The sequence below is a fragment of the Rhinolophus hipposideros genome, assembly GCF_964194185.1.
Source record: "Rhinolophus hipposideros genome assembly, chromosome: 16".
NCBI classification, from domain to species: Eukaryota; Metazoa; Chordata; class Mammalia; order Chiroptera; family Rhinolophidae; genus Rhinolophus; species Rhinolophus hipposideros.
Window position 1 is genome coordinate 43,965,935 of NC_138062.1, and position 24,601 is coordinate 43,990,535.

General features: G+C 51.9%; 1 protein-coding gene across 7 annotated transcripts in view; it reads right to left on the reverse strand.

The window, feature by feature from the left end:
- BMP1 (bone morphogenetic protein 1) overlaps positions 1–23,990 on the reverse strand; it is a 38,155-nt gene extending 14,165 nt beyond the window's left edge. For 3 of the 7 annotated variants that reach the window (XR_013995073.1, XM_081075911.1, XM_081075914.1), the window contains exons 1-12: positions 23,674–23,957; positions 15,875–15,997; positions 13,723–13,887; positions 13,465–13,582; positions 12,984–13,162; positions 12,111–12,216; positions 10,504–10,628; positions 9,852–9,967; positions 2,924–3,026; positions 1,311–1,427; positions 905–1,050; positions 580–775 (exon numbers count right to left, since the gene is read on the reverse strand). Coding sequence is in view for 5 of the 7 variants with exons in the window: in XM_081075911.1 (XP_080932037.1) it covers positions 580–775; positions 905–1,050; positions 1,311–1,427; positions 2,924–3,026; positions 9,852–9,967; positions 10,504–10,628; positions 12,111–12,216; positions 12,984–13,162; positions 13,465–13,582; positions 13,723–13,887; positions 15,875–15,997; positions 23,674–23,827 (1,648 nt within the window). In the remaining 2 variants the exon portion in view is untranslated. Of the gene's footprint in view, positions 1–579; positions 776–904; positions 1,051–1,310; positions 1,428–2,923; positions 3,027–9,851; positions 9,968–10,503; positions 10,629–12,110; positions 12,217–12,983; positions 13,200–13,464; positions 13,583–13,722; positions 13,888–15,874; positions 15,998–23,673 lie in introns of those variants that run through there. The other 4 variants (XR_013995072.1, XM_081075912.1, XM_081075913.1 and 1 more) reach the window with 4 other exon arrangements.
- Between the last annotated feature and the right edge of the window lie 611 nt (positions 23,991–24,601).

Here is a 24,601-nt window from a genome sequence, read left to right on the forward strand (position 1 = left end):
GTCACGCTGATAAATTGTCCATGCTGCCCGGTTTCCGACCCGAGCTCCTACCTCCTACAGCACTTCCTGTCTCTAGGCCTTATGGGCCCTCCTTCTGTACAAATTGTTGGACGGGAAAGCGACTCCTGTGTTGTCATTTCAATTCATAATCGAGCACCTACCATGTCTCTGCTATTCTTATGTAAGTTTGTCACTTCCCCAATGAGGTATACAGTTTTTCAGTGGGGTTGACCTTTTCTCCCCAGTTAGGCCATAAATTCAAGGGCAGGGGGCCAGAGTCTATGCAACCTTCACAGTCTCTGTGTCGAATGGGTGAATGAAGAAGGAATGACCTCATCACACCACTATTCACAATAGCCAGCATGTGGAACCAGACTAACCGTCCGTCAACAATCGTGCCTGCGGTCCGCAATACTGTCTGGTACACTTAAAAACCGTGTTCAGAGGGTCGTTCGCACGCTAAGAGTTCTTACCACAATGAAATAAGATTTGACAATGAAATAAGAAAATAACAAGAAAGAAAGGAGGAGACGGAATGGCCACGGGGTGGGTGGGGTGGAGGGACAGGGTAGGAGGCACCTTTGAAAAAGTTGACAGCGAAGCCAGCTTTGTTAATGGATCCGTCTGAGACGAACTTGAGCCACAGACGGCTGGACGTGCTCTTGATGTCATCCGGCTTCTCATAGCCACAGTAGCGCCCGATGAGGGTGCTGCTATCACTATGCCCGTCACGCACCTCCAGGTAGTCATAGGCACAGCTGTCATGGCGCTCGATCTGGGTGTCGGGGGCTCAATCAGCAGGAGAAGCTCTGGTTGCCAGAACCCAACATCCAGAAGCCCTCAGAGAGGTGGGCTACCCTGGGCGCAACTGGGGCATGAAAGGATCGCAGGGTCTCTGACCTACCTCAAAGGACTGGAAGGTGAGGCCCACGTGGAAGCCCTCAGACACTTGGATCCGCCAGATGCAGACTTTGCTAGGCCGATAATCGTCTGGGTAATTGGGCGACTGGATGTGGCCATTGTCCTTTTTCACATCTCCCCCACAGATGGCTTTGGGGACACAGTGTGAGGTGGGAAAAAAGGGGAGGTCAGTGAGAATGCTCTGCCCTGCTTGAGAGCCCCTCTCCCCTTTCCATATCCCCCCAGCTTCCCAAGGGGCCCCCCTCCCCATCCCAGCCAATCCCACCTGGATCTCTGCTTCCTCCTCCCTCATGGGCCCTCAATCTTGCCCCTAGGGTGCCAGGAGGGGCTGGTTCTAGGATGCCCAGGGACCCTGTATCTGACTCCTCCCCCTCCTCCATTCGCAGTACCTTCGTAGACTGCAAAGAAGCCCTTCCCGACCCAGTTGCTGCTGCTGCGGAATTCCACCCAGAGGCGGCTGTCGGTGGAGACGATAGGCTCGGGGAGTTTGCCCCCACAGAAGCGGCCTGTGCAGATAGTGTGGACAGAGGGGCAGGGGGCCCGAAGTGAGTCCCTCTCCCCTTCTTGCACCAGGGCTGTCCCTCCAGGAAGCCTGCCCCACCTCTCTGGGGGGCTCCGGGGCTCTGGCATATATTCCCAAGACTGCACACCCTTCAGTGGGCCTGTGTCTGGTTCAGGGTCCAGCTTGGCCTTGAAGAGCCAGTACCCTTCTAGAGGATTTCAGGTACTTGAGAGATAGGATATGAGTCTGTTTCTAGGAGGAAAGGTGAGTCCTCACAATAACCAACTGTACATGAGAGCATCTTATCATCATTACTTACATATATTTTCTTACTTGGTCTCCATGTAAACAATACGAAAAAATGAATACAGCTTTTCTTGTACATGATAAAATGTGTCATTTGATCAAATGCAGGGGATGTCACAGGACCCCACATAAATCTCAGGATCCGGGGACTGAGTTCGAATATGTCCCCTTTGAAATAAAGCCCGACAAGAATCCACACCAGTGGATGAGGCTGGCCATCTGTGGAATTCTTCGTAGTCAAGAAATCAACCAGGGATGCTTTGTGTATTCTTAATAAATGGATGTTTCCCAACTTTCAGGAAGGGACAGGGGGTGCTGACCTAGGGATGTAAGTTATAAAAATAAACTGCAATCTTGGAAAAGCTCACACGGCTGCAGGAAGGAAGTGTTGTAATAGCAGCTACTTTGGGCAATAAGAGATATTCGAGTATCAGAAACTGAGGGAGAACTATGATTAGCAAGGATTTGTCAGCCGGCTGCCGGCACAGGCTGTGGGGCAAAGGTTCCACTGCTGAGGAGCAGTCTTGAGTTACTTAGAATGGTGTCCGGATTGAAGGGGAGTTCGTAAAGCTCCTCAGGCTCGATGCCAAAACTCTCTTAGAACACCTCTCTTTGCCCTAAGTCTATGTCCGTTGAAGCACCTTCTCTCTTTTGGTTCTGACCCACTCATTCCCTACTTACCACCCTTCCACCACCCCCTGTTCCCTTCCACCACCCCCCTGTGTGAACAAGTTTGGGCCACCGTGCCACGTAGGTAGCCGCCCCTGTGCCAAGGCGGGAGCCTTCATGGTGTACCAGACTGCACTGTGGCCACCCTCAGGCCAGACCTCGCAGACAAAGAAAACGGAGCCTCTGAAATCACTCAGATGAGGAAGACAGCCTGGAACTGTGGGGATGCCCAGAATAGCGTGTTCATCTCCCTCTGTCAACTCCTGGCTCCCCCCACCCATACACGGACAGCCACTCTGAGGGAGACCCAGTGTGAGGGAGACCCAGTCTGAGGGGGGCCCTATACCAAGGACCCTGAGGTCCAGACCGGGAAAGGGATTTGCCCAAAGTCACACAGCTAGTTAGTGACGTAGCTCACAGGCATGGTTCCCACCGCAAGGTGCTGCCCTTGGCCGTCCTGGGGGAGGACAAAGCAGTTCTAAAGCAACCGGCTGCAGAGGAGGCCGGGGTGGGCTGGCCCATTACCTCGGAGGGGTGCCTTTCTCCAGAAGCCGTCTCGGACCTCCACGTAATCGTACCAGCACAGGCGGCTGCGGTACAGATCCATGGATGTGAAGTTCAGAATGATCTAGGGGAACAGGGGGAGGAAGAAGGTTACACTGCTCTCCGCACCTCACAGGCCTCACCCGCCAGCCTCATGACCACTGCCCTGCTTTCCTGAGGTGGTTTGCTGCGGGTAACAAAGAGTTAAGGGGCTCCCCAAAGAAGCTCCTGGCACAGAAACGTCACTCCTCCCCAGCCGTGTGCCTGTTTGAGTCCGCATTCTTCCAACATATCCCAGGCCAGTCCTCCCTGAAAATGCGTGGCCTCATGGATATGTGCATGAGCAGGCTCATTTTACTGATTTCCTTAGTAAGGAGCCATGCCTTTGGGTTAAACAAACCCAGCTCTCCTCACGGTCAACTTAAATCATGTAAATCACAGCACCTTTCCCGGGAAGAGGTCTCCTCAGTGAGAGAAAGGACACAGGTGGCATATGGTACAGGGGGTCTGAAATAGGAATGAAGGGCCCAGAGGGAACAGGCAGAGGGAAGACAGGCCGAGTCACTCATCGTCACATCTTTATTGAACGCAGACTCCGGATACGCGGTCACGTTAACTGCACAAGGGAATATCCTTCCACATCTGAATCCTTCTCGTGAACGAGTTTAAGATACATTCCTGTCAAGGAGCTCAGGACTTAGAAGGACAAGCTACGTGCATGAAAAATCACTTAGTAAAAAAACCTCCAGACTCCAATTACATGGGCCTGGGTTTGAATCTCACCTCTGCATTTCCTGTGAGTCTTTGGGTAAATCACCCAACCTCTCTGAACCTCAGCTACTTCACGGGTAAAATGCAGAACATTTCACCCTGACACAGTACCTCACAGGTACAGGCGCCGCCCCTAAGTGCCTCCCACTCACAAACTCCTTTCAGCCTCTGAACCCACCAAATGTTCACCTAATCCTAGAGGAATGTGACACCTTGCTAAGTACCAACTCTCCCAGTAGGAAAGCACATTCATAAGTAGAGAAGCACACTTTCTAGGAGGGAAATGGCTTCCTTAGTAGTTTCCAGAATGAGCTCCCAAACCAGTTGCATGTTCTAAGTCCAACAAGCAGAAACTCCAGAGAACAGTTTGCTGGGAACAGTAAGGTGTATGCACTGGACACGAGATGGCCCAAGGGGCCCACCTGTGTGGTGCCAGCTGTGTTCCCTGCTGGAGGAGAAGGGGGTCTGTCTCCCCTCTGACTCACTGCAGAGTTAGAAGCAGACAGAAAAAGAGGCCAGAATGAAAAAGATCCCAAAGCAGGTGCTGGCAATTGCTGTCTGCAGCCAGTATCAACGCTGTGACCCGTGACCAGTCAAGGAAGAGCTTCTGGCTGATGGTCACGCTCTAACACCAGCCCTGTCAGAATTCTTGGTGATTTCAGTATCTACCTCGACGATTCTTCCCATTTCTTGGCCTCTCTGTTCCACGACCTCCTCTCTCCCTGTCTCTGCCCCTTCTCAGCCACGCATAGAATGTGCTCCAAACCCTAGCCTTCAGAATCTCAAGTTCAAGGACCCCACTCTCCATCCACATGCCCCAATCTTTCCTCGTTCACTCCCTTTGTATACTGAGCCCATAATCCTTCCAGTTCACTATGATCTTCGATCCCCCGAGCCTATGGCATTCACTGCCTGTCACCTTTAGGTCCTCACATCTCTCCTTACCTAGCTTGGACCCATGGTCCATCTTCCTTTTCTTTTGATTCATAAGTTTAAGTATGTTTATGTTTGGTGGCCTTTCATTAACTGTGGTACTCTGAGGTGTAAATGAGTGCGATCGCGTTTTGAAAAGCCCACTATATCACTCTTGATAATTATTATTAATCCTTGACAGTATTTTTATAAAAATATAAGTCGTGGTATTTTGAAAAACAGGTTGAAAAATCTGTTTCAGCTCTTACTATGGAGCCAGTGCCCTATATTTTATCCTTTTAGAAAATGAGGAAGTATGATCGCAGAGGAAGTTTAATTCACTATGGAATCCTTGGTGCATGGCACATAGTAGTTGCTTAATGAATATTTCCTGAATGGAATTTTGCTTTTAGGAATATATTCAATAGATATACTTGCCTGAGTGTATAACAATATAAGTTTCAAGATATTTATGGCAGCATTTTTGAAAACGTGGGACAACTTCTATCAACATCCATCAATAGAGACCTGCAGGGGATGATTAAATAATTAAATGAAGGGACATCAAGATGATGGCATGATAAGCAGCCATGAAAATGACTGAGTTAGATCCATCTGTGCTGACATGGAATGATGACCATGATTTACTGTTGAATGAAGGGCAAGTTACAGAAGACCACACACACACACACACCACACACACACACACATACACACACCTAGAAGGTTATGGAAGGACATGCTGAGGACTGGGTTTCGAAGAGGATCAAGGGGATAATATTCCATTTTTACCTTATGCATTTCTATATTGTTCAAAACTTTTACAACATGCATATGTTATCTTATATATAACAAACAACACAAAAATATCTCTTAAAGAGTTGCTGGATGAAAGAAGGAATGCAGAGGGCCGAATGAGGGCACTCTAGTTTCTAAACTTACACCCTCATCCACGACTGTGGGCGGCCTCACTGGGCCTGCCAATCAATTTTGCTCACCAGCTGTGCTAAGAACAGTAGCAACTGTCCCCTCCTCCTCGGAAACAACCCTGGCTCTGCCCAGGGTGGATCGGTTCAGACCCTTTAAAGAAGAAACCACACACACCCAGCTGGTGGAACCCCAAAGGGCCCACCAGAGACCTCCTACGTGGCGGGAGGCACCAGAGGTTGCCTCACACGGGAGGAAGCGACCTGTGCTGGTGGTTAGGGATTCTTACAAGGAGCCACAGCCATGACTATATTGAGACCGGAGGTGTCTAATTAAGAGTTGTAACAACTTGTCATGTGGAAACAGCTGTGCTCTGGTGGCAGGGGCACTCCCCTTTGCCAAAGAAAACCTGGCCAGCTCTACCATTTCCTGACGTTGGGCCCATGGCTTCACTTCTTCGTGTCTCAGCGTCTTTGTATAAAAAATGGAGGTGATCCTCATGACTGCACTGGGAAGTCAGGGGATTCAATGAGATACGGGGTACAGGGTCTCCAGGTGCACCCCGCGTGTGCTCCTCGTGTTTGTTGGACGCTCTCAGGGAAGAATTGGGAGAACACGTCACCCCTCAGGGACCCACTGTCTGGCTTCAGTCTGGTCTCGCTGCACCATCGTAGGCCCGTCATTTAACTCCTCTGTGCCTTCATTTCCTTATTTGTAAGATGATAAAGGTAATAGTGCCTGTCTCATAGGCCTGAGGGGAATTAAATTAATGTAGTTAAAGTTTACAGCAGTGTCTGACACATGTCTGTGGAGTTGAGTTTGCTTAAGATATTTTGGTATTTGAAATGGTTCAGACCAGAATCCAGGAAGTAAGAGGGAGGCAGATGGGCCCCAGGAAAGTTGGCCAGGGCCCACTCATTTATCAGATGATGAACAGAGAATGGGAATAGCAGTTGACGTTGACTGAACTCTCACTACGTGCTTTGCAGTGCTCTAAGCACGTCAGTACATCAAGTAGTTTAATCCTCATAGCAACCCCATGAGGGAGGGACTGTCACCAGGCCCATTTTACAAATGGGGAAACAAAAGCACAGAGAAGTTAAGCAGCTTTCTCGAGATTATACATCCAATAAAGAGCAAAGCTGGGAGTCAAACCCAGGCCCACTGGCTCTTAAACTTACACCCTTAACCACCACTGTATGTGGCCTCCTCAGGCCTGCCAATCAATTTTGCCCAACAGCTGGGCAAAGGATGAGCCTCAACTTCCCCTCCATCCTCAGAGCCCCACACCCTTCAGTGCTTGAGAAGCAGGACTTAGGGGAGGGCCTTGCACAGGCCTTGCAAAGGAGGGAGGGGTCATCTCTGTCGGTTGGAGGATGAGAGGTGGGAGTCAGGGAAGGCGTTACAGAGCAGGTGGAATTTGGGTTGGAACTTGAAGAATAGGCAAGACATCAGAAGGCAGGGATGAGAATGAGGGTGGATACTCATAAATCCAAAAGACATGTTAAACTTTTATCTTCTTCGCTCCTCTGCAACATTTGACCATGATCTCCCTCTGAAACCACTTTCCTGCTCACAAAGGCTGGCTTCTCAGCTTGGGCGACACTGTAAATCCTCTTCAGGGTAGCTGCTTATTACGTGCAGTGTAGAGACTTGTGGATTCTCAAAGAAGCCTTCCAAAGAGGTTCTTTCTCTTGCTTGACATACTCCTGACTTGCACAGTTGTATAAGGTAAGTTTGCATTTCTGACAATAAGCCAAGAATTGGGAAGCCAGTGGAAAACAACCTTTCAGCAGCCAAACAGAGGCCAAAGTCCACCGGCTGACACCGGTGGGTTTATTTAAGGCTTACTGTTGAAAGCGCATAGACTTTGGAATCAGACAATCCTAGAACTGACACCACGACGACTGTGTAAACTTGGGCACATTTACTCATGCTCTTTGAGCCTCAGCTCTCTCATCTATCCAATAGGGATATCGTGCCCATGTCATAGAACCGTTGTTAAAGAATAATGAGATCATGCAGGTAAGATGACTGATACTTTGCCTGGCACGTAATTGTTAAGTAACAAAGAGTGGCCGTTATTGTATGATGCCATCCTCTTCTGGCTCCCCAGCCTCCGCAGGCCTTTTAAACAGTCTGTCTCCCAGGGTTCTATTTTTCTTTAACTTATAACTCTACAGTCTCATCCAGGGCTGTGGGTGGGTTTTATTTTTTGCTACTTCTACAACCACGCATTGATTAATCTGGAATTTTTATCTGCAGCCCACATCTCTCCCTGGACCTCTAGTCAGGCCTCCGATAAAGGATGGGAAGTCTTCTGGGAATTATTAGGGTCGAGGCACACAAAGGCTTGACAAAGCCATGTGTCCACTAGAGACTAGGGTCGGCCCCATGCCAGCCCAGGGGAACAGGGAAGGAAATGGATCTTGACCAAGCTGCCATGCCCCTGCCGACTGAGCAAACCTCAACAGGAAAGAAAGGAACGCTTTACCCTACTCTGCGCTCTTTGGGGCTGGGATCTGTCTCATGTACATTTCCATCCCCAGTGCTTGGCACATAGTGGGCACACAGGTTTGCTGAAGGGCACTTAAGTAGTTGCTGAAATGGGACAGGGCCTTGGAATACACACAGCATTGTAATCGTGGACTTTTGTGTCATAATTCAGGTTTTATGAGATCTTGGGCAAGTTACTTACTTTTTCCAAGTTTGTTTTTTTCTCCTATACAAAATGAGGGCATCATTAGTGCCCCGCCTATAATAATACTGTTGTGCTAATTAAAAGATATAAGACATAAAGATCTTAACACATGCCTGGCCAATCACATGCTCCGTAATCATTAGTTCTTATTATTTGTGGTGAGATTTCCAAAGGCTGGAATAGTGAAGATCCTTGGCAGAGGGATGAAGGAAGCCAGGGCACAGTCAGTACAAGATAGCAAAAAGGATTGCAATTTTTAAGTTAGATCAGAACAAGTACAAGGAAGGGATGGGTTCACTTTTAAGGGAAGAAGGTAGAACGTTAACCAAGAAAGATGAAAGAATGACTCAACCTTCGTAAAAATCTGTCATTAATGAAATAATCTTCAAATTACAAAAATAAAATAAGCATAGTTTGGAAAGTAAATGAAGTTCAATAATATAAGGAGTCAGTGAGCACCTCTTTAAGTTGGCTCTTGTGTCTAGGCTCAAGAATGACATCAGAAGACATTCAAATAACTTGCAGATGTGCTCAGTGTCTGTAATTTTGAGAACTCAACAAAAGCTTTCCCAATTTCAGAAGGGCTGTATGTGGTGCGCGTGCATGTGTGTGTTGGGAGGAGGGGTTTGGAGTGAATTCTGGGAATTGCAAACCACCGAGCTGAATGTCAATTTCCAATTAAACAGATGGTCTGTGACCATTTAGGAAAAAAACATTTGATTACTAAGAGTCAGTTGGGGTTAACTTAAAACAAGGCACGTCACAAATTCACTTTCTTTTTAAAAGGGGTTTTACTAAGTGGAACTGTAGACTTGATTTGATTAGGCAATCCATCTACATATTGGGCATTTATTAACCACGTCCTGTGCCAAGGATATAAAGATGACAAAGGAGTGGTCTCAGAAGAAGCGCACATCCTGGTCAACTAGGGAGTGACCTGTGGCTGGACGGTAACGACATTAAGTGGTGTCATAGCTGGTGGAATAACTCTGCCTAAAACCTACCCATTAATGGCTCACCGTCAGTGCAGAGGGAGATCTTACATCTGTTTTGATTCATGTCCCATTCAATATTTTGATCAAAGACCAGGTTCCGAAGACCCAGAAGGCCTGCTTACCAAATGAGCTCATGACAGAGAGAAAGGGATGGCTACCTGTTGGAAGGTACGGTTCAGATTCAACATGATCTTGAGCATTGTTGGGATGAACAATGTGACCAGAAATAAAACCTAATCCAGATCAAGGCTACTTAAGGCTGCACTAGCACCTGTTCCAATCAAGGGAAACAAAGTCTTAATGCTGACTCTTGGGAGCAATAAAAATACAAAGGGCTCAGAAGGTCCAGGGGTGGGTGAGAGGTCCAGACTCCATGTGAAAAGCCTGTAAATGGATCTGAGAAACATTTAGAAAAGTGCCTGGCACACAGTAAGTGCTCCCTGCGAGTTAGCCTTCATTTACAACCACTGGTAGAAGCCCCTCCTCGCTGTAGTGCTGCGTCATTCTTGTGGGGTGGATGTGTTTTACTGTCTCCTGGTTGGTCGCTCACACTACCTTGACTATTGCTCCTACTCTGCAGCCCTGACAGGAGACGCTTAGTTACCTTCTCCCCAGGTGTAACAGAGATGCGCCATACGCAATGCATGTGGGCGGAGTAGCCGTTGGGGTACTCAGGAGAGGAGAAGTTGCCTGTGCTGTCTTGAAGGGTCTCTCCACAGGCTGTCAAGGAAAGGAAATGATTGGGTAGCTGGCTGCAGGCACCCGATTCCCCAAACTTCAGGCTTCCCCACCCTGCACCCCGGCATCCTTGGGGGAGAGGAGAATGGCTGAGGAGAGGGGAGAGTCTCGGGTGGTCCTGTCCCTTTAAGATCCACTCCCTTCTCACAGACAGGCTCACACCAGATGTCCTGTGGTCAAGGCAACTGGGTTCTACAGTTAAGGTCAGGTTCCTTTGGTGGACCTCACTCTTCCTCACTCCCTGAGAATTGCTCTGCTCTCCCCATTTTCTGCTCCTAGTGCCCTCATTTTCCCAGACCCTCAGAAAGTGGGTGGCTCAGCATTTCACCACCACCTGATTCTAGTTCCAGTTTGGTCCATAACTTGAAAACTGCCCCTCCCTGAGGGCCCCCTCCACCAGGCAGCTGTGGCCTTCTCTAAGACTCACAGCTTTAACCTTCCTGGTCCCAAGCCCTGGCCTCTGCCTGCCTGAGGCCATACCCTCCACTCCTCCCTGGCCCGTCCCTCCCTGCCCCAACCTGGGCACTTGTAGAGCTTTCGGGCCTGGGCGATGTCCCCTTTGCTGAGCCGTGTCCTTTGGCCGATGGGAGGTTTCACCCCGTTTACCTCGTACTTGGGAACAATGGTGTCCAGGAAGATGCCCCTGAGGAGAACAAGCCCGATCTGGGTGAGAATCTGATGGAAAGAGGAGTGGCGTGCCTGTGTGCACCCAAGGTCACGACCCTGCCAGAGCCCAGACATTCCTCAACAGGGTCAGGGACGGGTGGAGACATCTCACCCTGTCATTAAGCTGCCCACTGACCAGCAGCCACCCTGCTCCGTGGCAGCCACACCACAAGAGACTGGGGGAGCCCCAGAAACACTTTGGGAGGTCAGGGACACAGGCCCAGCATGCCCTGGGGACCCACTGGTGCTGCACTCAACCTGGCCCCGACTCCCAGCCCCAGGAGAGCTTCAGACCCCTTGTCAATCACATCTCCAGCCGCACCCAGTCCTGCTTCTGTGGCCCATGCTAATTCCGCCCTCACTGCACTTCTCCCAGGATGACCCCGTGCCAATGCTTTACCCTGTTGGCATGGCTGCTTCTGAGAGCACCTGGGACAAAGCCAAAGGGCAGGTTCCACCGTGGCCAGACCAGACCCCGGCACAGCCCACCAGCTCACGATCCATCAATGTCTCCAGCCCTCCCAGTTCCTGCCTGTGAAATCCTGGGTGTTTCCATCTGAGAGAAGGGGAAGCAGGCAGCTTCACCTCCCCAGGGCCCCTGACTCACGCCAGCTGGGTGCGACTCAGCAAAGAGAAGGGAGGGACGTGGTAGAAAATGTACAGGCCCCCCTGCGGGTGTGGGGAGTAGGATGACCTCAGCACTCTTCCTTGGTCTCTGCTCCCTCAGGTCTGGAGGCAGGAAGAGTGGGTCTAGGAGAACTGAGGAGAGTGGGGAGGGCTGCTGTCTGGGACTGAGCGAGAGGGCAGATAGAGGATGAGGAAAGAGCCAGGCGTGGGAAAAGTCCCACGGGAAGGAGGGTGAGGAGGACGAGGGTCGGTTACAACACGAGGCTCAGAAGCTGGTGTGGGGGAGGTTGGCCCACTACCTTGGGGTTCTGGCTGTAACTCTGGAAACCTGGGCCCAGGATAAAGAGTAAGTGTGTATGTGCTTGTGAGGTGGGGAGGGAGCTGGTCCAGAACAGAATCCAGTCTTTGCGCAAATCCACCAATTACCAAAAGGCAGACGGATGAGAAAAGGGTGCTCCCAATTAGAAAAATGGGTCCCCCTTTGGTCTTCAGAGGAGGGATAAGTTCAGCTCCTTTGGGCTGAAACAGTTTCAGGGCCACAGCGCGCGGCTTGCCGAGTGGCTGGATTTCAGCCGCCTGGGCCAGGCGTGCGCAGTGTGCACAGCACTAGGTGAAGAACCTACGCTTTGTGAGTCCTGGCCCTGCCATGGGCCCATGGTAGAAGAGGATAGCAGGGCGGGCAGCACCACAGGTCCTCTGCTTGGGGGCTGCAGCTACCCAGGACCCACTCTTGTCCTTGCTAACTACCCTACCAGGACAGCCTGGTGCAAAGCAGGAGGCCCACGGAGGGCAGGGCTGGGCTGCCCCAGCAGAGACCAGGCCCATCTCTCACCTGGAGAACGTGTTCCGGGCATAGTGCATGATACTGTCAAAATCGTAGGTCTCCCCCAGGGACTCCACTTCCTGGACCTCCATCTTCAGGAAGTTATACTCCTGCCCTGCGAAGACCAGGAAAAGGGTGTGGGGGGTAGGAGGGGGCAGGTCTGTGCGGGATGCAGGATGGGGAAAGGGGTCCTCCCTGTACTGGAGAGATGCCCCCCTACCTGAGGGTCCAGGGAGCAGCCAAGGGAAGCTTGGGGGGAGGGGCAGGTCTCTAGAAGAGTGTCCAGCAGAGGGGCAGAGTGAAGGAGGACGTGTTGCAGGGAAGGCTCAAGGGAGTATGGGAAGGAAGTGCCCATTTCTAGAACCACAGCAAGATGAAAGCAGTGAAGAGTGGAGGAGGCCTGGGGAGAGGGAGGAAACAGGAAGGGAGGGAAGAGAGAGCATAGCGAGGAGAAAGGAGAGAGAAAACACCCTTCGAGGACAGAACAAAGGGCAGAAGACTGGGTAAGTGAAGAGAAAGGCTGAGGCAGCATGGGGGACAGGTAGACCCCTCCCCAAACACCACCCTGAAAGCCAGCTGGGTTCTGGCTGCTCTGGATGGCTCCTGTGTCCAGGACCTGGCCCATTCCCCACCGCACACACACAGTAGCTCCACAACTTATCTGTGGTCCCTGAGCTGCCACTGGCCAGGGCAGATGCCTCAGGGGTAGGGTCTGCACCAACCTGCCCTGGGCAGGGCTAAGACTATATGCTGAGTTGACCAAAGGTGATGGCTCCAGGGAGCGGCTGCTGTCCCCACCAGGGGTCCTGGAGCAGGGGCTGGGGCCGGAGCCACAGTGCAGCCCCCCAACTCCCATCCCCCACCCCAGATCGAAGTGCATACCTGGCTGGATATTCTCGCGCACGATGGAGACATGGCGGTCCCGGTCTGGCCTTGTGTGCTCGTGCCAGAAGCCGATGACGTGGCCCAGCTCATGGACCACGATGCCAAACTTGTCACAGTTCTTGCCTATGGAGATGGCCTGCGGGCCCCCACCACGGCGACCCACGTAGGAGCAGCACCTGGAGGGCGGGGCCAGCTCAGGGGGGCGGTCCCGAGCTGGGGGAGTGCATCCACTCAGGGGCCGGGCTAGGCTGCCAGGGGGGTGGGGAGCAAAGGGGCAGGGGTGGGGCCTGAGCCTGGGGATGCCCAGGCTGTGTGGTGGGGTCACAGTCACATCTGGGAGCATTACTGGGGAGATGCCCCATGGCAGGAGGGGACAGATGACGTAAGGCCTTGTCCAGGTGGGGCAGCTGCAGTGCCCAGGGCAGAACATGGGTTGAGGAGATAAATGAGGGTGCTGTGCCCAGGGGCCCCTGCTCACCCGCAGGGTCGATAAGTGAATACAATATAGCTGTCCTCATCAGTGCGCTCCAGGAAGGTGACACAGGTATGCTTTTCCCAGTGCCTCATGGCCTGCCGGAAGACTGCCCTCTGGCTGCCTGCCGGGATGAAGGAGGCGAGGCTGTCATAGTGTCCAGATGAGCCCACCACCACCCAGTGCTCAGGAGTGGATGCCAGATCGCAGAAGGTACCACTCATACTAGCATGCACGGCCGGGCTGCTCCAACAGCAAGCTCACCAGTGAAGTTTCCCCCAATGACAAAGGGGATGACCCCATCGGGCCATACGCGCTCTGGTCTGGAAGTTGCTGCCCGCCGGCTCCGGGTCCTGCTTCTCCATCTGCCACGGCTTCTCCTCTGAGGCTGCCCAGTAGCACGCTGGCAGTTGGGGGTAGAAGAGTTTCCTGGAATTGAAAGAGGAAGACATTGGAAGCAAGTAAATGAAGGAGAGGAGGGGGAAACACATTATAATCAATCTTCATTATTGGGGGATTCCATATTTATTTGTATACAAAATTGATACCCTCAGCTCTTTCCTGGTCACGTACACAGAGCAGTGAAACATTTGAGTCACCGAGCGTGCACATGCCCAGCTGAGGCTGAACAAGGCGATGCCTGCCTTCTTGTTTCAGTTGTCATGCTGTAAACAAGTATCTTTTACACAGTCTATTTAGTGCCATGTTTTTCTGCATTTTTGTGCTTTTTCTGTTGGTGATTTTGCTGTTTAAAATGACTCCCCTCTGCTCCACCTGCTAGAGCTGTCTAGTGTTCCTATGGGCAAGAAGGCTGTGATGGAGAAAATGCCTGTGTTAGATATGCTTTGTTCAGGCATGAGTCATAGTCTGTTGGCCATGACGAGTTCAATGTTAATGAACCAACTGTATATTAAATAAAGCATATTTAAACAGAAATCCACATGAGACAGGGCTACGTATTGATGAGTTATGAAAATGTTGTGACCAGAGGCTCACAGGAACTTAATTGTATTTCTCCTAGGAGTAATGGCTTAGTAGTAGCTAATGAGGTGTTTGCAGTGACTGTATAAAATGACTATGAGGTTACTGGATAACTTTATTCATAACTGCCGTGAATAGTGAGGGTTGACTGTAACAGAAAAAAAAAAAAAAGGAACAATGGTGTACTCTTTTTCTAGGAATTGTGGGGAACTGAGACTAGGAAATGGTCCCTTCTCATCCAATAAACCTTCATATTTGTGGTACATACAGAACTTGATGTCTTCTTTAAGTATTCCCAAATACATGTTCTCATTTGACACAGTAGCTCTCTTGCTTGAACTGGGCAAGTCTCACTATCTACCTTGGACAAAGGAGGAAACTAAGGCCAAAAAGATTTGCCCAAAGTCATGTGGTGGGTTAGTGGCAGCCCAGGTGACCCAGCTCCTCCGTTCTGCTCTCCCCTTGTACCATGTGTACTAGTCCCCACTAAGGTCGAGTAAGCCTTGCTAGTTAATAGGCCACTAGGTCACCCTCCAATGCCAGCTGCTCTCTGGGATAGTTTGATCTTCAATCCATGGGTGCCCATGCCGGCGTCCTTCCCCATGCTGGACAGGACAACTGCCTGGCACCACCAGAATGTGCTCATCACAGGTCCCAGGTAAGCATCTGCACCTTTTGGCAATGGGAGAGTTACCTGTGGGCAGGACTATGTTCCAGATCCGGGAGAAGGCTGGACAGAACTGAGCCAGTCCAGGCCTCCTTCTCCTCATTCCCTCATCCATGCACAAGTGCCAGGAGGATTGTTAGGTGCTTGGACCACACCCAGGGATAGGAAGGACCCATCCCTGACCTTGAAGAGCTTTGAGTTCAGCTGGGGAGGTAGCACACAAACAAATTGTTGCACTATGAGGCACTGAGTGAGCTGCTAACAGTATAAGTACAGAGAGACCACAGAAAATGAAGGTACAGTCATGTCTGGGGGATGATCAGGAAAGATTTCACAAGGAAAGCTCTTGAGAAAAGAGCATTAGATGTGGAGTCAGAGGCTTGGGTTCCTGTCCCAGCTCCGCCACTGACCACCTTTATGATTTTGAGCAAGTCACATCACCTCCGTGGAGCTCAGTGTCTGTATCTACAAAGCGAGAGTTGTCCTGACACCTACCTTTGAAAGTGGTTAGGGACGGTCACGTTAGATAATGCTTTTGAAAGGACTTTGTAAACTGGAAGCAAAAAGAATGTTGGTTCTTAACTCCTGGGAATGTCTATACTTGCTGTTCCTCTGGGAAAAGGATAAAGATATCCTAAGAGAAAACAAACCCTTACAATGGGCTCATGCTCATGGCCTCTGAGCCAGGAGGCTGGCTGTGAACAGGAAGGGTCCCTGTCTCTCCGATTCTGGAACTCATTTCTGGGACATAGAAGGGACGGCCCGTACCCAGTGTACCTGCAGCTTTGATAGAAGACCTGCGGATTGTACGCTGTCTGAGATCCGTGGCCTGCTGCACCTGGAAGGCCCTTAAATCCTCCTCATCCAGGGCGATGTCCCCGAGGAAGGCAGCTAGAGAGAAAAGAAGAGACCAGGGGCCAAGTTAGTCCACCTACCCAGCACTGACAGCCCCAACACCATGGCATGCCCCTGGTCCCCACCGCAACTTGAATCTTAACCATTCTCTGAGGAAGGAGAAGGGCCATAGGGGCTTGCTCTGGAGACATCTTGGGAGACTCATGCTCACTTTTTAGTTGGAATGCCAGCAAAGCTGATGCCTCAGCCCCTACTTAGCTCCACAAAGACATGGTCACGTCATTTACTCCATCATTCTTCAGCAAATACTTAGTAAGCACCCACTGTGGGCCAGGTACCACTCCAGTGATTAGCAAGACACATGAGGTCCCTGCTCACACACAGCTAACCTTCAATAACACGCAAGGGAACTAATACCGAACTGGAGAATTCCAGACAGTGATGGTAGCTATAAAGAGAGTAGAAGGGGGTGGGATAATAGAGTGTTTACTTTGTGGGCCCATGACCTTGGCACGGTGTTGGTGTTGAGCGGGTGATATTCACTCCACAAATGCCATTTGAATTACAATGAGGAGAGGACAGGAAAAAGAAGTGGAGCAGACAGTCACCTTAGGGAAACCAGGACACATGATGGGAGCTTCCCAGCCAGGAGGAAAACATTCAACAGTTCTCAAGTGACTCCTATCTGGAGTTTCAGGGTCCCTTCCCTGGAGAAAGAAGGGTCTGGGGGAAAAGAGCCCCCTTAATAGGCCATTTTGATTTCTGGAACTGGGGAGGTATTTCCAGACTGATGGGCTAAACAGTCTATCTGCTTTTTAAGAAGTTGGGAGCGAGAGGAAGCAGAGGCCTCAGAACTGAGCGCTCTGGAAGGAGCTCAGATGTGAGCTTCAAGCAGGAACAGGATGGGGGGCAGGGCGGGAGGCAGAGCAGAGGGCAGCTTCCCTGCAGCTCCACCCTGGCGACGACATCTGCTTCTCATCCCAGTGCTTCACAGGCCTGGCAGGCAGCATGACACAAGTTGTTTTAACCTTGAGGCCTTGCACACAGGTTTCTCCTCCCCAGATGGCCTCTGGGTGGACACACACACACACAACATCATCATACACAGAATCAGACACACAGGGTGGGTGCTCCTTCGGATACAAGGTAGCATCCGCACCCACGCCATCCAACACCGAGCTGCAAAGTCACAGAGACATCATCCCGGTACACACAAGCAGGGCTGGCAATGCCCTGAAAGGTGGAAGGCACTGGATAATGTGTGAGTGAAGTAGCACGTCAGTATTCTTTGAGTCTGCAAACACGTGCTCACAGATACACACTCTTCTGTAGCCATGACCGAACGCTGGCTCAGCAGAATGTGAGAGTGACTTCAGCAGTTATCTAGGCTAAACCTTCTAACCTTCCTTTTTACAGATGCAGAAATGGAAGCCCAGAAGGGAAATGATTTCACCCAGGCCATGCTGCTAGATACTAGAAAGGCTGGATTCAGGTCTCCTGGTTCCCAGTCCAGTGCTCACTGCACTCACGTTCGTTACTTCTGCAGAACCCGTACTGTAAAAAGCACACTCAGACACACATGTCCGCCAAAAAATACACACGCAGTCGCAGACAATCCTAACAAACACACACGCACAAGCCCCAACACACACAGAAACCAAGCGCAAGTTCTGAACTCATTAAGCTAGCAATCGCAGCAATAATGACCTTGTATAAATGTCTGTTGAAATTTATGTGGTGTTTTCCAGTTGACAAAGTGTTTTCATGTTAATGAATTCATTTAATCCTGGTCCACCCAGTACATGCCCGTTAAGCCATACTCCACCCACGCATTTGCTTAGGAGTGTCCCATTACAAATACATGGAGAGAGAACCTGGTGGCTAGGTTCCAGCCCACCTCCCTGACTTTAGTGATCAGAATACTTGGGCCTAAGAGGGTAAATGACGTGCCCAAGGTCACCAGGTAGTAAGTGGCCTAGCATCCCTTCCATCCCATGAGAAAGAGTCTCTTACTTAAAACATCACCCTTGGTGGCCTTGGCTCAGCAATTGATGGGACAGCAACAGAAGACACTTCTCAGCTGACATGCAAGGGTGTCCTTAGGAAGGAGATGGGATGGGAGATACATTTCAAGGAGGCATGGTGGGTCCCTATGTGCCATCATTCACACAGGCACTCACGGGTCACATGAACACTCCCATATCTTTACACATTTTGCCCTTTTGCACAGACATTGCACCTCTAGGCTCACGCACCCACACCCACGGACATCACCATATATGCATGGCTGGACACTTAATTCTTCTTTGGACATAGCAGCAAAGAGCAAGCTCTTTGGAGTCAGGCAGACCTGTCTTTGAATCCTAACCTGGCAACTTCTAGCGGACAAGTCATATAGACTCTTCTAAACCTTAATTTTCTCCTATATAAAGAGGAGCTAAGAAAAGAAACTGTCTCCTAGGATTTATTTACATGAAATCAGGCATGTAAACAAAGCACTTAGCACAAAGCCTAGAGCACAATGAGCAGCTACTAAATGGCCACTGTTAATATTACCCCAATAACAACCCGATAAGCTCAAGTTCAGCTCTCCCCTTTCCCAGGGCACACTGGTTCACCCAAACTGGCCTTCCAGCCGAGTGAAGCAACCCCCCACCCAAAGAGCTCAGAAGCAGAACCTCAAATTCCAAGGACAGAGCCCACGGAACTGTGCTGGCTTGTGGGACCAGGGCAATGTGGACAGGGCAAGTGGAAGGCGGGTCAAGGCCTGGGCTGGCCGCAGAGCTCATCTGCAGAGCGGGCGCCCTGTGGTGGGGATGTCATGGCTGAAGAATGCGTGGGAACAGTGGGGGTGGGGAGAGATGGGGTGTGCAGGAAAGCCTTATGGCCAGGAGCTGAGCCTAAAGGCCCTGCTCCCTTGGGATTCCCCCTGGGGAAGTGAAGTAATCTGGATGCTGGGAAGTGAGGACACCCCTCTTTACTAGGAAGAAAGCCCCACGGTCAGTCAGGGTAGTAGTTGTTTTTAACCCGGAATCAAAAGTTTTTGTTTTCTGGCTGAAAACCAGCTGGGAGCACTCATGGCTGCTCCACAGCCAGGGCCCAGGAGTATGAAAGGGAAAAGAGAGTGCACTAGAGCCCATGTACCATCCTTCAGGCTGGCCTTCTGAGTGCACGTCTCCTTCCCTGGGGTGTAGCAAGGCCCCTCCTTCCGTGGGGCAGGAGAGGAGCTGGCTGGTGTGATGGAGCCCCTGTGCCATGTATACCAAGCACACGCAGGTGCCATTAACACAAATGCAAGCTTCTAGCTGGAAAAGGACATGCTCAAGTTCCCGCAAACGTGTGTACGTATTGTACACTGATACACTGGTGCAAGTTTGCACGCATACTTGCATGCACTCAAGAGCACCCACATGCATAATTAAACAGACTTGGCCATAAAGCAGCGGCACACCCCAAAATGTGCAAAAACACACTCAGCTAACTTCTCTGTGCACGCCCTAGTGTTTTTACACACACAAATAACTGGATGCACATACCCCATTTCACAGGCCACACCCCCAAAGGACACCTTTAGAAATGGAGGGGGTGGGGGAGAGAGAGAGAGAGAGAGAGAGAGAGAGAGAGAGAGAGAGATTAGCCTATTCCCTTAGGAGGTCCTTAGTGGTCTAAGGAATAACACATTCTACTCCTTCCCATCTTCCCCAATATCTTCTCCCAAAAAAATCTCTGGAGAAACTAGAATTTTTTCCTGGGGAGTCCCATTAGTCCCCCTCCATCTGGAGCCCAGGGAGATGGTAAGTCTTTTCCTCCTCCCTTGGGGCACCTAAAAGAGAAGGTGACTCAGGGAGCAGGGGCATTAGTGGGTGGGTGACTCATTCAGAGTGTCTGGAGGGGGAATGTGGTCTGGCTGGAGAAGGGATTGCTTTTCAGTCTCCTGAGCTTGGAACCTAGTCCTCTGAGGCTCCTTGAAGTCCAAACCTGGGCCACAAGGCCCCTGGGGTGAGGATGGTGATGAGAGTTAGTGAACTACTGGCCCACTTCATCTCCCAAAGCAGACCTCTGAGCTGCCACCTGAGGCTGATATAAGGTCCTGGCTGGCTCAGGAGCAGTCCCATGGGCTTTCCTTTTCTTGTTTTAACCTTTTATTTTATTTTTTAAGTGTGTTTTTCCAGGACCCATCAGCTCCAAGTCAAGTAGTGTTTCAATCTAGTTGTGGAGGGCGCAGCTCACAGTGGCCCACGAGGGGATTGAACCGGCAACCTTGTCATAAGAGCACCGCGCTTTAACCACCTGAGCTAACCTGCCACCCCCCATGGGCTTCTCTGCTTATAGGAGCAACTTGGTCCCAATTCCTGCCTCCAACTCTCTCCCAGAACCCTGAGAGTCACTGCCAAGTTACCAGGACAGCCAAATGGAGCTGGGAATCTCAGGAAATGACACCTTTGATGGTTTGGCAACTTGACATACAAGAAATCAGGGCTGACTTGCAATTTCCTTGAGCAAGGGCGAGAGAGAGAGAGAGAGAGAGAGAGAGAGAGAGAGAGAGAGAGAGAGAGAGAGAGAGAGAGAGAGAGAGAGAGAGAGAGGGCATCATGGATCCAGCTCCCAGTCCACACACAGGCCAGTTCGGCATTCTGTACACTGCTCTGGTCTCACCCAGAAGATCCAGGAACCTCTCCAAGGTATTAAGGGTCTTAATTTTGCCCTTACTGCAACAGTAACCATAACTCGGAGAGTAAGAGCAAGAGGTGACTTCAAATGAAGGGGTCTGGCTATCGTGACAGATTGCAGGTGAGCCGAGAGTCAATGGGGCTTTCATTCTCGGTCCTCCGTGTGCAAGGAGGAGGAGGAAGAGGAGACAGCTGGAGAGGGTCGAGAGCAGAGGTAAGCAGGAACACCTATTGCATCCAAAGAAGCACAAGCATACCTCGGAGATACTGCTGGTTTGGTTCCGGACCACTGCGATAAAGTGAAAACCGCAATAAAACTAGCCACATGAAGTTTTCGGTTTCCCAGTGCATATCCAAGTTATGTTTACACTGTATTGTAGTCTATTATATGTGCAACACCATTATGTCTAAAAACACCACAATGTATACACCTTAATCAAAAACACTTTAGTGCTGAAAAAAGTGCTAACGATTATCTGAGCCTATTGGAAAAATGGCGCCAGTAGACTTGCTTGGCGCAGTGTTGTCACAAACCTTCAATATGTGAAAAAGTCAGGCACACCTGCCACGATCACCTCCAGCCCTTGAAGATCAGGAGATCAGGGCTGAGAGGGCAAGAGGCAAAGTCCGGCAGGAGAAACAGAGAAAAGAGCCTGGGGACCTGAGGCTTGAGGATGTGGGTGTGGGGTCTTAGGAAGTCAGGGCGGAGGCAGGACTGCACCAGTCACGCCCAGGAGGGAGGCCTGATTTGACCCTGAATCTTGGCCTTGTCAGGCTCTCAGGCCCTCTGGGCCACCCTCATGCCTGGCCCAGCTCCCCACCGGCCTCACTCCATCCTGGTGAAGAGCTTTCTCCAAAACTCTCGTTTGAAGTTCCAAGTCAGCCAGCCCCACCCCAACATGAAATCTGAGACTGGGGATAAAGCCCTCAGTCTCCTGCTGCTCTGAAAATCACTGCAACTTCCAACTAGTAGTGAAATACATCAGATTGGCTTCCTATCCATTCTTTAAGGCTTTGCCCCAGCCCGCCTCCTCCATGAAGACCCCCAAACCTTCCCAGCCTACTATGATCACTGTTTCTCCACCACCAGCACCAGCACCAGAGCTGCAAAGGGGCAAGAAGCTCCTTGAGACTTTAGGTCCTTTCCTTCCAGGGTGGCATACAATGCATCTTGGTTTGCGCTGTTGGTTAAGTCCCCATGTGTTGTTCCCTCCTGGACTGTCAGCTCCTTGAGGGCAGGAGCCCTGCCTTATACTTCTCTGTATCTCCAACAACATCAAGCCCAGGGCCTGGCACATATAAGGCGTTCAGTAAATGCAAATCAGCTGAGTGAATAAGTGACACAAGGACAGGGCCAGAGAGACACTCCCTTTCTCTGAAAACCAAGCCTATTCCCTCAGAAAAAAATGAAGTGAGAGTGTGAGGCACAGAAAACAGGGGGTAGACAGCCAACATTTATTTAGTGCGCATTTATTATTTATTTAGTGTGTGTTAAGCTCTAATAAGTGTTTTGTGTATGTTCTCATATTTAATTCTTACCACCAACTCTGTGGACAGACGTATCATCAGTGCCATTTTACAGGTGAGAAAAGCGAAGGTCACAGATGCTAATTAACATTCCCAAGGCTTGTACAGCTAATGCGTTGTGGGTCCAGGATTGACAGCTAGGTCTGCCTGCTTCTAAAGCCCACTCTCTATCCACTTAGCATCACCCCCACCCCAAGCCCAAAAAGAAAGATGACAGCCAACTTTGTGGTTTACCCACAGCCCAGCAGGGGTGGAGAAAAAAGGACAGAGGGATTTGGTTTCTCCTCCTCCCACAGGAAGGGGCTCCTAGTCCCAAGTTTGCTGTTGTCCATTCACCCAGATAAGGGGCCCCAGGATCAAGAATCGAGCAAATTGCCCCAAAGTCCTGTGCCACACACAGGCACTCCGAGAACTCTAGGAACTGTGCCACTGACTCTGGCTCTGGCTATTCAGAGATAGGCTGAAGTCAGAGGCAAGAAGTCGAGGAAAGGTTCTGATATCTTATGCCCTGTGTGTTCTCTCGTTGCAGGCAGGCTGTTCAGGGTCATCCAATCAGGCAAATAGCCCGAGTGCCTGGCTATCTGGTCATTCCAGGGGCAGGACCCCTCTGGGCCCAGCAGGAGTGAAGAGGTTACCCAGGGTCTTCATGGACAAAGAACAACACACACACACACACACACACACACACACACACACACACACACACACTCCAGGCTCCTGATCTTGGCTAATAACCCTCCAGTGTCTGTGGACTGAGAGAGCTGATATACAGTGTCTGAGTTCTCTGTACTTCCCCCTTTCCCTCAAACTTGGTCTTGGTGGGAGCCCCTGCCACACAGGGGCATAGGTAAGTCCCCCTCCTGTATTGGCTTCTCTGACTTTGACAGCTGTCTCCTCTGTCCCAGAAAGTTGCCGCACTGGTGGGGACCCCGGGGCATCCAGGGAGCATGATCTCAGAGGATCCCTTTCTTCTTCCATTTGGGCTGGGTGGTGGCCTCAGGAAACCTGCTCCTTGGAGATGCAGGCCACCCCATACCAGGGAGAGAGATGTGCAGTCTCAGGGCAGCCCAGACAGACAGGCTGGAAAACACTAATGTCCTGGAGCTGGAGACCGGGGAGAAGGAAATAGTGCACACGCGCGCGCGCACACACACACACTCACACACACACACTCACAGGAGTTTGGCCAGAAAAGTTTCCTGCGGGAGGAAAAGCCTCCTTGGCCACAGGTTTCTCTCCGGACCCAGGGAGCTTTCCCCAGGAATACTCTGGGAAGACAAGAGGCAGAGGCTTCCACAAACAGCGCAAAAGTTCAGTCCTAAAAGTCCCCCAAACTTCCCCTCCCTCTTTCCCTCCTTCTTTTGTTCCCCACTGCATTGCCAACCAGGCAGCTCCCGGCTTCCCACACCGGACCGTCCTCCCCCACCCCGAATCTCCGGCAGTCCGCGCCTCCGGGCCAGGCCTGCCCGCGCCTGGCCCTCGAGCCCCGCCGGCCCCGGGGCAGGGGGTGCCTACCCGCCTTGCAGGGGTCTTTGTAGTTGAGGGGCTCCCAATCGTCCTCCTCGCCCAGGTCATAGGTGTAGTCGGCCAAGTCCAGCGGGCGGCCGGGGCGCGGGAGCAGCAGCAGCCCGAGCAGCAGCGGCAGCTGCAGGCGGGCCACGCCGGGCATGCTGGCGGCGGCGGGCTCGGTGGCGGCGGCAGCGGTGGCAGCGGCGGGTCGCGCCCGGACGCGGGAGCGGGCGAGGGGAAGCGGAGCGCTGAAGGCGAGGGGGAGGCGCTCCCCTCCCCGCCCGCCGCTCTCCCCGCCCGCCCGCTCCCCCCGCGCTCCCCACCTCTCCCCTTCCCTGCGCTCGCCGCCCTCCTTCCTGTCCCCCGCCCCTTGGCCGCCCGCTCGCGGCCCGCTCCCTCCTCCAGTCCCTCCGCTCCCTTCCCTTCTTTTTCTCCTTCCTTCGCTCCCGCCCTCCCTCCTTCGTCCCCCCCCCCTTTAGGGAAATGAGCTCGCTGGGGGGCGGGCTCTCGCCCGGAGATCGGCCTCCTGGGGGCCGGGACCGCGATCCGCCGGCGCGGGCGGCGCGCCAGCCGGGGCGGGGAAGCCGAGCAGCCGGCCCGCACCGGGAGGAGGCTCGGGCGGCCCGGGCGCGGGGCGCGGGGCGCGGGCCGGAGAGGGGTGCGGGCCCCGGGGTGCTGGCGGCGACCGCCCCCCCAGCTGCCCTCTAGCGGTGTTTCTCCCGCGCGCGCCCGGCCCGAGCCCCTCCCGGTGCGGGACACGCTGTCAGGTCGCTCGCGCCGCCCGTGCCTCGCTCTTGCCTTTGGTCACCACCCGCGCTTCTCAGCCTGCATCTCTCGGTCTCTCCCTCGCTCCGATCCTTGCTCTCTCGCACAGCGGTCCCTGTCCCTAGAGTTGTTTCGGTCTCCCGCCCTCTCTCGGGAGACACCACTAGAG